At 51.5% G+C, this 11,196-nt stretch overlaps 2 protein-coding genes across 2 annotated transcripts in view; both read right to left on the bottom strand.

Annotated features, from left to right (window-relative positions):
* Positions 1 to 5,635: 5,635 nt before the first annotated feature.
* Hoxd9 (homeobox D9) lies at positions 5,636 to 7,016 on the bottom strand. Its single transcript, XM_005346594.2, has 2 exons — positions 6,230 to 7,016; positions 5,636 to 5,884 (listed from the first exon to the last, which is right to left on the bottom strand). The coding sequence occupies exons 1-2, from the start codon at positions 6,993 to 6,995 to the stop codon at positions 5,643 to 5,645; spliced, it is 1,008 nt and encodes a 335-aa protein (XP_005346651.1). The 5' UTR covers positions 6,996 to 7,016; the 3' UTR covers positions 5,636 to 5,642.
* A 3,614-nt stretch (positions 7,017 to 10,630) lies between these two features.
* Positions 10,631 to 11,196, bottom strand: part of Hoxd10 (homeobox D10) — a 2,546-nt gene continuing 1,980 nt past the window's right edge. The window contains exon 2 of the mRNA XM_005346593.2: positions 10,631 to 10,908. Within this exon, the coding sequence (XP_005346650.1) occupies positions 10,631 to 10,908 (278 nt within the window). The remainder of the gene's footprint in view (positions 10,909 to 11,196) is intronic.

The raw sequence follows: 11,196 nt of genomic DNA, 5'->3' as shown, positions 1-11,196 counted from the left end.
GGGAAAAAGTGCAGCGCGCGGAGCCGCGGGGAGGACGCTTAGGCTCGGGCTCTCACGAGCCCCCGCTCTGCAGGGAAACGAAAAGAAAACACACCCTCTGCCCGGTGCCACCTCTCACCTCCACCCCCCACCCCCCGCCGCCCCCTCCCGGCGCTGTCGCCGCCGCCGTCGCCCCCGCCGCCTCCGAGGCTGCCGCCCCGGTGCGCGCCGGCGAGGCATTTTCGCACCCCGCCGCTGCCAGGAGAGGGAGCGAGATGGGGGGCGAGATAACCGCGCGGAGGGATCCGGCCGGCGGCGAAGCGGCCCCTGCGCCGGCCGGGACGCCTCACTCCGGCCCCCGGGATGCCTCCGCCAGCCTTAAAGGGGGCCCATAAAGCCGCACTGCCAAGGGCTCCTGCCCTCCCACCCCCCGGGCCGGCAGAGAGGTGGGGCGCGGCCGAACCTTAGCCTTGGGGCAGCCGGGGAGGTCACTCCCAGGAGGCTGCAGAGGGAACGCTGTCGCCCCGCAGCTCCGGGAAGTGCCCAGCAGGGACTGGCCCGGGCCTTCCCCCCCCCATTTCTGAACGTGGACTGGCGGGGTGGCCGGCCTGGTCCTCGCATTTGTTTGGGGCCTGTCTTCACGGTTCTGATGAAAAGCCCCAATCCGGCCCCCAAATCCTGGTCTTATCAAAGCGAATCAAAGTTCTACTTTTTCCAGCCCAGCAGGCCTTGTGGAAATGAGACATACATTTACCCTTGACGCACGCACTGCCTGCCCGGCTCAGGCTCCCAGGTTAATTGATATTTAATGGAAATCATGCCCATGAATATAGTTTCCGTCATTTCACCCTTGATAGACGTCAGGGTTGGGCGCGGGGCGGGGGTGGGGAGGCCGGAGGATGTGGAAAGGGTACATTAGCTGAGGGGGTGAAGAGAAGAGCTGCAGGAACGTTCCCAGTGGGCAGGAGGCCTCACGCCGGGGTGGGTGGCATTTCCGAGGGTCCCAACCCAGGTGCCCAGCGGACGTGGGCTGGCTGTGGCCCCTGGTGGAGCGTGGGGGGCAGGCTCGCGGGTCCCCCGGCCGGCATTCGGATGGTGCCGGTTCCAGGCAGCTGCTGGCAGGCCCTGCCCTCTGCTAACGACTTTAGCTCACACACCAAATCCGTACAATAACTGCCGAGACTGGGTGCAGGCCTGAGCTTAAACTTGATTTTTCCCCCAGAGAGGAAATCAGGAGAAGGCTCCCGAGCGGCTACTTTGTGAGGAAGGGAAGTAGAGCCTGCTGGGGAAATCCAGGGCTCGCGTGTTCGGGGATGGGCAAAAGTCAGGATTGCGGCAGCAGCTGTGAAAAGCTGTGCGGCTAGACACTACCAACCGCTTCCCTTCACGCCTTCATCTCTTTTTCTCTTATTTGAATGTCCAATAAAATATTTATTCTCTCCCTCCCCTCCCCCTTTTCCGTCCCTCCCTCCTTTCTCCCTTCCTTCCTCCAGCTTTAGGTGCTGAACCCTTTATCCTTCAGGATAATCGGTGTCTGGCGGGCACCTATGATCTTGAGAACAGACCTTGAAGATACACCCCAGCTCGCCAAAGACTCTCGCTTACGCTAAATCACACCGCTCTGACTTTCCACGGCCAAATACAAATGCCAAAAACCTCAGATGGACTCAGGGATGCAGCAGGCCAGAGATTCCCTTCCATTCCCTGTGGGTTTGCTCAGCCCATGTGGACGGGATCCCGTGGTCAGTCCGAATGGATTGAACCTCGTTTTTATAAATAAGGTCGACACAGAAAGGCATATTTGGTAGTTATGTCTGACTCAATTCTTTCTACCAGGAAGGCTGAAAGTGGGGAAGGTAAACAAATGAATCTGGAGAGCTAAAGGCACGCGTTATTAAAACCGGTGGTAGAGAGTATGGGCAACTTCTTATTGCGGTGGTTAAGGGCAAGGGTGTTTTATCATTTTCTTTTTGTTTTCCTTCCAAGTATCCTTCAACTGCGAAGTGTAACAACTAATTCTGACTATTAAGGATTTGAACTTCAATCCTGCAATACCCAATTAAAAGATCTTTTTCAATAAAACCTTGGAGCTAAACTTGATAATTGTGCCCTTTTATTCCACCGTTTGGCATGGACGTTCATGGGAAATGGGTATATTTGAACACTGAATAAATTCACGGATTTGGGAATGGAATGGGGCAAAAAGCCAAAATTGAGGACCTACATCTCAGTAATATCGGCACTTTAAAAACTCTATATATTTGGGAGTTTGTCCATGAACACAGGATTATTTCTACATATTCTGGCCTAATTAAAACAACAACACTACAGCACATTTCCTCTGATGACGAAATAATGTGGGTTTTTTCAATTTTATTTAAGCATTCCGTTTGTTATTCGAAAGGAGGAAGAGCACAGTTAACTTCGTAAATATCTGTGCTTTTCCTCATTTCTGTTTTGATGGAATGCATTAACTTAACGTTTTATAGTTTCTACACAGCCGTCCAGATTTTCTGAAATGCTGAGTGAGCCAAAATTTTATGTATGACAAGCACGCCTTGAGAATTTAATAGTTCACGTTGTTTATTTTTCTTAAATTTATTCTAATTTAAGATTAAAAGTAAGATTGTAAATATTGTTAATCAAAACCTTCCGCCACCACAACGCTAGCTTTACGAGATCAGAAAGTGGAGCAATAGCGTCCTCTAGTGGCCAAATGCCGTCGCGAGCTAGCCGAGTTTGATTTCCCTTTCATGCCCTTCAAACCAATTCTAATCTTAATTCTTCAGTTTGACTTGGGCTTGGACCGCTGACACTAATAATGCTTCATCTCCTCGACTGTCAACAAGTCAATTGCAGCAAAACGGGGCTCCTGAATGCAGAGGAAGTTCTCATTTGGGCTCACAAGAGCTTGCAAGTAGTGTGTTTGCCAAAGCTTCCAGCAGGTCGGTTGACAGACACCGCAAGTGCCCTATTCTGTAATCTCCCAGCTGTGTTTTTTAGACACAATTGTACAACAGGCGAGGTTTAACACAAATCAACATTAAAAATATTAATTGATGAGACTTTTGTTTTTCAAGAAAACAAAAGCTGGCCACTTTGACAGCTAAAAAAATTTCTAGAAGTCAAATATTGTTGGGTATTTTTTTCTTAAAGGCTGTTAGTCTCAACATTAAATGATGTATATTTGCTAATTCAACTTCTAATCTTAACGTTCTGGGCCCATTAAACTGGATAATTTGGGGCGCATTAAAGTCAAATTAAAAGCTTTTTCTGCATCCCACGTTCCTGTCTGGAAAGTCCCTATTGGGCTTATGTTTATTCAAATTTCTCCAGATAATAAATGAGATTTTTTTAAGTTGTGTAAATGACTGATCCGAATTGGATAAGCGGTGTATGTGTCCTTTTTTTAAAAAGCAAGTATTACAAAATTGGTGTGTGTTTTTTTTTTTTTTTGCTAAATTAGTCTGTCTCTCATTTTCAGAAATATTTTCTGCTAATCTAGCTGTAATGACTGTATCTGTGAAAAGTGAACAAATCTCCATATTTTTGCTGGGAATTTGGAGTGACGGGCCAGTGAAGAGCCCTGTAATGTCCCCTTTCCCATAAGACATCATTCCGGGAGATGCTTGCTTGAGTTAATGGCTCAAGATCACTGGCTTCCCCAGCTCAAGTAATGGAGGGTATCATTGTCTTATTTTTTTTTAAAAGGACCAAATAGATCATGGCCACAGTCAAAATATTGAAGAGCCACCGGTTATAGGCTGTCTCTAACGTTCGCCCCGTTTAAAAAGAAATTCAGAAATACATCACCTCTCATTTTTCTTTTCTGGGTGCTCACACCTCACTGGGGGGCTTCCTAGCCCCTACCTTCTTGGTCCAAGTCTTGTTTATATTTTATTGTCCAGATTTTAAGACCCAGTTTTGTCTGCATTTTTCCTTTCCTCCCACAAACATCAAAATGAGATGGTTTCAAAGCGAAGCGACTGGCCTGTCGTAAACTCATTACCTCCAGACGTCTGGCCGACTCGATGGCTTTATGACACCTTGGCTCTTCCTGTTTTCAAAGAGCTGTAGGTATCCGCATGGTCTAAGGGGTGGGGGATGCAGCACCTTCAGCCGGATCTGGGCCATGGCTTTCCTTCCCAGCCCCCATCTGCTTTTTCTTGGAGTCCCCCTCTTTCATCAGGATCCCCAAGATCTCTGCCATCGCCCCCGCCTTCCGCCCATCCCAGGCTACCCGGCGCCGTGGCCTCCTCTAGGGCCTGCAACGCCAGTGATCCGACTGAACCCTCACAATGACCTTCATTTTAGCCTCTCAATGAGTCCTCAGAGGGCCAAGCTGGGGGCTAAACATACACAGAAGCAGGGTGGAGGGAGGGGGTGGCAGGAGGAGGCTATGGGGGGGGGAGTGTCTTGACCATTTGGATCCTCTAAGGTCACTTTTGGGCTGTGGTGGGGAGGGGCTGATGCTCACTGCCTAAAGGACTAGGACCTCCCGAAGTCAGCCAGCTTCAGGGCCTGGGGGAGTTACTCCACAGCGCAGAGTTGCCCATTCCCTTGTTTGGAGATGGGGACTGGCAGCTGGGTCTCCAGAATAGAAGTAGGCCAGGGGCGTTGTGTCAAAGCCTTAGCTTAAGGTTCCCGGTTCCTGGCGCTCTGCAGAAAGGCTCACTCAGGGCCTAGGGTTTGGAATTTACTGTGGCCCTGGCAGCACTGAGGGGGAAGCACCCAGACTCCTTCCAAAATTGTTCTCTTCGGCCAGGTGTGCGCACACAAAGGGAAGCTTCAAAACACCTTAGAGACCCTCCAGGTGCTAGGGCCTCCAACTTTTCGCAATGTGTCCCTTCCTAGGGATGGGGCAGTCTGATGGTTGTGTTATTTTCCAGAGACACAGAGAGCAGTCACACAACGTTCAGGGCCAGCGGCTGGGCTCCGTTTGCTCAGATCAGCATTTATTTGTTGGAAGCGGTAACATTTTACAACTGGTCCTCAAGCAAAAACATGGAGTGCCAGCACCCGGGGCCTTTCAAGGGAGTCCAGCCCTCCTGGGAAAAGAGTAGCTCCTCCTGGGCTCAGAGGACTAAACCTTCCCCGCACCCGCGACACCCCAGGGCCCAGGACTTCTCGGTAGGCCTCACTGGAAGTCAGCCCATGGGGCCCTCTGAGGAAAGGGGCTTTCCTGCGGTGAGCAGCTGGGTTGCGTTTAGGCTGGGATCTCAGCGGGGGTGTCCATAATCTCCCTCTGCCTTCAGATTCTGGGAATTGGATAGTTGGCCCTGTTTGGGAGGCTGGATGGGGTGAGTCTAAACTACAGAACTTTTCAGAAACATGAGGGATAGTTACACAGGAGGGGGCTTCATCAAGCCTGCGTGCACCCACAAAATAGAGCATTTCCTAAGGAACCAACGAAGCAGGAAAGGGAAGGAGGGGGGATAGGACAAAACCCCAAAGCCACTTGGTTTCTCCAACACATATGCGAGCAAATACAGTGTCCCCAAATAACTCACAGAGACCAACCACACAGTCACTTCTACCTAAAAAAGAAGAAAACAGTCCGAGTTGCTGAAGAGTTTCTGAATCAAGCACCCACAAAGGAAAAAAACAAAAAACAAAACCAAAATCCGCTGCCTTTGACCGCTGAGGGCCAGGACCGCACTGGGTCAGTCTCCTTTGGGGCATTTCTCCTTGCTCATCTTCTTCATTTTCATCCTACGGTTCTGGAACCAGATTTTGACCTGTCTCTCTGTAAGGTTCAGAATCCTGGCCACCTCGTAGCGCCGGTCCCGGGTGAGGTACATATTGAAGAGGAATTCCTTCTCCAGCTCCAGCGTCTGGTATTTGGTGTAAGGACAGCGCTTTTTCCGGGTGGAGCGAGCGTGGATCCAGTTCGCTGCGGGGTTGTCTAGGAAGAGGGGGATTTGTAGACAGGGAGCGAGGGGCGGAGGGGAGGCAGGGAGAGACACAGGGTGGGGAAGAGAGGTCGTTAAATTAATTTCACCAAGGATGGACGCTTTTCACAACTGGGGGGAATTATCATAAAAAGCCCTAATGCCCGCGCTCTGTTTACCGTACAAACCGCGCGCCCAAGGTAGGTGGTTATGGGAAGCTTTTTTATGGATGCATGTTGCTCGCCTAGGCTTGGGTAGGCGTCTAGACGTTTTTATAGGTTAGTAAAACTATCAGTTTTGCACATTCGAGCCTTACAGGTTTCAGCAATAAATCAGGGGGCAATTTCTTTTGCACTTACTTGGGTCAAGTTGCTGCTGCGGCGGCTGCGGCTGCTGCTTCTCCTCCTCCTTCAGCGGGCAGCCCGGGCTCGGGTGATCGCTGCAAGCTGAGGGCTCAGACGAGCCTCCCGCCCCAGGCCCGGCCCCGATTCCCACCCCGGGCCCGTTCCCTCCCGCCGCCGCCTTGTCCCGCAGGAACGAGTTGCACGGGAATTCTGGGCCGCCGCTCCCCTGGGACTCGCGGACCGCGGAGCACTCAGTCCGTTTGGAGGAGGAGGACGAGGAGGTGGAGGAGGAGGTGGAGGCTACGGCGGGGGCCGGGGCCGCTCCGGTTTCAGGCTTAATCCCATAGTGGCGCCCGTTGGCTGGGCCGCCAGGACTGGGAACGGAACCCGGGCCTCCGCCACCGCCGCCACCACTGCCACCGCCACCACCCGCGCCGCCAGGGAAGCTGGGCAGAGGCTCCATCCAGGAGCGCACGTAGCGACCCGGCTCGGCGGTGGCCAGGGGTGGTGGGGACACGTACTGGTGGTACAGGCCGCTCATCGTCGCCGCCGCCGGGGGCTGGGCGGCCACCGCGGACCACGAGGCGGAGAACACGGTCGATTTGGGGGCAAAACTACACGAGGCAAACTCGGCGGCGGCGGTCGGGCCATCGGCCACACCTGAGGGCCGGCCCTGTGTCCCCGGCCCTGGTGGCCCGAAGCGCGTGGCGAACACCTCGTCGCCCTCATGGCCTATGAGCGAGTCCACGTAGTAGTTGCTGAGGGTGCCACTGGACGACATTGTTGAGGCGCCGCGCGCTCCCACCCAAGGTTACACTGCCCGCAGCCGAGCCGCTCTTCGCCGGCGCCCGAGCCGCCGACTAGTTCGCAGGCTGCAGCCACCACCATTGGTCGCGCGGCCCACGTGATCATATTTACCAATACCCGGAGTAAATCAGTCCGCTAAACTGGGGGCTGCTGTGATTTAAAAAAAAAAAAAATCATCATCAACAGGAGCTCTGCAATTAGAGCCGCCGGGCCCAGGTCCACGCGCCAGCCCGGCCTGGCCCGGCCCAGCCCGCCCGGGTGGCGGCGGCGACCACAGGCCTCACTGCGGCCGCAGGAGGCGCTGGGGACTATTTGTTCGTCTCTTCTTGCTGCTCTGGGTCTTGCAGTCTCCACCCCGGCTCTGGCTCCCTGACTCCTGGGCTCTGAGCCCTGGGTCAGACTTCCATGGCACACCTAGGCACTTACCCAAAAGCTGGAGCAACCCGAGACTCTCGGCCGGGTGCTGCCCCAGACAGGCAGGCCTTTGAGGGCGGCCCCCTGGCGCCCAAGGGGAGTTGTTCTCCCTTCGCCTCTTTTCTTACCTAAACCCACCCCTCCCCACACGTACCCACACACGCTCTCACAGCTTGTCGTGTTGTTTAAAACAGGTGGAAGACCTCTGTAATGATATTATGCCTTTCAATAAAAATTTTATGAGGTGTATTTGATTATAGATTAATGTGTCCCTAATAAAACGGACGGATGGAGCAGCTCGAAGGGCCCCCTCCCTCTACCACACTCACACACTCCCTGTGCAGCCACACAGACATCCTCGACGTGAGGCTAGGCACACGCCTAAGGCCCAAGGAGTGAGCTGGGGGCAACCGGACTCCCTGGCCTGGTCCAGCTCAGTGCGGTCTCTGTAGGGGCAGCCTCCGAGAGGCTTCTCTCTGCCCTCGGATGGGCGGTGAGCACTGGTGTCCCAAGGAGTCACAATGATGGTCGTGGTGTCACATCTTTTTCTGGCCTTCTGGAATGGCCTGGAAGAAAAACATGCCACAGAGGGAAAATCCCGAACGCCAGCAAGGCCAGCTCTCACTGGCCAAATAAGCCTTGCCTCAGTGAGGCCCGCGGGAATCTTATCTCCGTGGGCAGGGCCGCTGCGAGCCTTTCACACGGAGAGGCCTGCAAACGGATTCTGAAGAAGTCTTCAAAATCCAGAGGAAAAGACAGGTCTTTGAGCCACTCCCTTCTCAATTTTCCCTCCTTGCCTTCAGAGGTAAGGCCGGGCAGCCTTGAATCTGAGAGAAATGCCCATTGTCACTCCCAAATCCATGGTACAAAGCCCGGCTGGGAGCCTAGACAAAAGCCGCACGCCGGCAGCGATTGGGAAGGACATATTCCTCGCTCTACAAGTTGCCCAGCGCACCCTTGGAGGGCTCCCAGCCCACCTCCAGCCCCGGAAAGAAAGGGGTAAATGGCTACTTAGGGCCTGATTGATTGCCTTTAAGAATGGCTCTCTGATTTTGTTTCAGGGGGCCTGCCCTTTTCCTGTAGCACAGGTTTCTCCCTATCAGAAACTAATGGCACTCCCCACATCGCTGGGAGAAACGCAGATGTTAATATTGCTCTTCTTCTTCTTTGCCTATCCAAGGTAAATCAGGGGCAAATTTATTCCAGTCTTCTCAAGCTAGTACTGAGTCAGACACCTCTCTCTACCAGCCCCAGGAAATAAGCCCCAAAGGGGATCTGCCTTGCACCTTGGGAGGATTGGGGGTTTGGGGAAGAAAGTTTAAAACAGTAGGTACTGAGACTGTTTGAATGGAGGCTCCGAAGTTCCGAGAGACTACAGAGATTGTTCTTGGGGGAGGGACAGGCCTGTGTTTAAAAAACGAAAAAGAAAAAAAGGAAGGAAGGAAGGAAGGAAGGAAGGAAGGAAGGAAGGAAGGAAAGAAATAGAAAGAAAAAACAAACCTGTTTTCTGATGGGTCTTTGAGGATGGGATGAAACCACAGGCCGGACCTAGGGCAACGAATTCGGTCACCTCTTCCCACAAGGACCTCGTCCCCTTTCCCTGGCAGGACCAGATGCATCTGGCTCAATGGTGCGCATTCCACAGAAGCTGGCTTGAATTTTCCAATCTATGTGTAAAAGGACCATTGGACTTGTTGGGAAGTCACGTTTACCTGCAAATTCTCTTGCAGGCACCTCAGTGAGCACTTTGTTATAATAGTGGGGAGAATGGTTTCCATTTTCTCCTTAAAAAAAAATCCATGTGGGCCCCTGAAAGGTAATGGCGGAACATAAATCCCTTTCAGAAAGGAACCAAGGTAAAGTAAGATGAGAGAACTCACCCAACCTTGGTGTCACTGGGCCTGGTTGTCTTGAGCTTGGGATGGGTAGGAATGAGAAAAGGGGGAAGGGATTGGATCCGGTGCCATGCTAGGCTGTTGTTTGCTCTTGTTATGGAGGCAGGTTCCAGGTGGGCATTACTAGTTCCAACCCAGCCCCTGATGGCGGATTCCCCAGCCAGAAGTCATCAAGAGCTCACTGGAAGCATTAAAAATAACATAACTAAAAACCAAAGAGAAGAAAACACAGAGATGGGAACTGAAAGTAAAACCCACCACAGGGTTTACTTACCAGGCTCAGGTTAGGGGGAAACTCGTCCCATTGAGAACGCAAATATATGAACAGAATTGGAGGGTGGGAGAAGACGGGACACTCTTCCCAGTTGGGAAGAGTCTCAGGACGAACTCTCACCTCCATTGCCCAGTCTAGCACCCTTAGGTCCCCTCCAGCTTTCCCCTCCCATCCCCTTTCTCCTGCCCATCCCCACTTCCCTACCCCAACTGCCCCAAGCTGGCAGCTTAGTCAGAAAAGACCCTTCCCAAAGGCTTTCATCTCCACCATGACCATGACGTATGTATTTCCATTTCAGAAAGCAGAGGGAACAAACTCATTTCCAGAGTTTATTGCATTATACATGCGACCAGAACATGCACAGAAAGCACAGGTTGCTCTTGTACTGCTACCAAACCACAGATGCACCACAAGGGAAAGGCTACAAGGCATAAGTCATCAATACTCCATTTCACCAAGGACAATTGCTAAGTTCATTTGTGAAAAGATACATTGTAATGTGCTTTTTAAAGTCCCCCTCCCCCCAAAGCTTGTGGGTTTTCTTATTCGTTTGAAATATATATAATATGTATTTTTTTAAAGTACTAGATGTTTTCAAAATGACATGGATTCATGGGCTAACCACACATAGAGAAGTTTTATGTGAGGGAAAACGTGGAAAAGTCACATTGCTGGCTGGCTAGATAGGAGGATGAGTGGATGATTGGATGGATGTCCTATAGTTCCAATAAGTTAAGACCCAAATGAAAATGCGCAGTAATAGGTACCCTGCATTACGATGAAAAAAATAAATTACACGTGCTAAGTTTTTTAATATATATATATATATACTCATAGGGATTACAGATCACTTGCAGCACGAACAGAATGACCCCAAAGTCACATTCTAGCAGGAAAACAGAACAGAACAGAACAAAACAAAACAAAGAGCAATGAAGGTTTTGTTTCCGCCTTCCCAGTCCTCCAGCACTCAGGCCTGGAACACGGTGCCCCCTCTCGGATCCTGGCCTCACATGGGCCTCAGACCTAAGAAAAGGTGAGGTTGGCGGTCAGTTCTCGGATTCGATTCTCTCGGCTCATCTTCTTGAGTTTCATTCGGCGGTTTTGAAACCAAATCTTGACCTGCCTGTCGGTGAGGTTAACGCTCTTACTGATCTCTAGGCGGCGCTCGCGGGTGAGGTACATATTGAACAAGAACTCTTTTTCTAATTCCAGCGTTTGGTGCTTAGTGTAAGGGCACCTCTTCTTTCTGCCGCTCTTTGCAGTGAGCCAATTGCTGGTTGGAGTATCAGACTTGATTTCCTCTAACAAAATTAAAGGGAGAAGAAAAAAATCAAGAATTTTTTTTTCTCTCAGTCCAGTCAGATATATACCCTTGGCCATGACCCTGCTGGCAGACAGGCCGCTTTGGACAATGCTGGTATTAAACATTACTCACAAAGGTGGGGCATGAAGGGGATTTTAAATTGATACCAAATTAGAACTAAAGACTTAAATTAATACAATTAATGCAGAAGAATATTCTGTACCAGGGGTTGGTTCATTCTCTCTCTCTCTCTCTCTCTCTCTCTCTCTCTCTCTCTCTCTCTCTC

This window comes from Microtus ochrogaster, chromosome 4, assembly GCF_000317375.1.
Source record: "Microtus ochrogaster isolate Prairie Vole_2 chromosome 4, MicOch1.0, whole genome shotgun sequence".
NCBI lineage: Eukaryota > Metazoa > Chordata > Mammalia > Rodentia > Cricetidae > Microtus > Microtus ochrogaster.
The sequence above is the reverse complement of the archived record's forward strand: the minus strand, read 5'-3'. Positions and strand labels throughout refer to the sequence as shown.

Excerpts from the sequence above, each read along its gene's own strand:
- Hoxd9 (XM_005346594.2), bottom strand. The coding sequence starts at position 6,995 with ATGTCGTCCAGTGGCACCCTCAGCAACTACTACGTGGACTCGCTCATA. Across the intron at positions 5,885-6,229 it reads GCAGCAGCAACTTGACCCAA|ACAACCCCGCAGCGAACTGG; the intron begins GTAAGTGCAAAA and ends CCCTCTTCCTAG.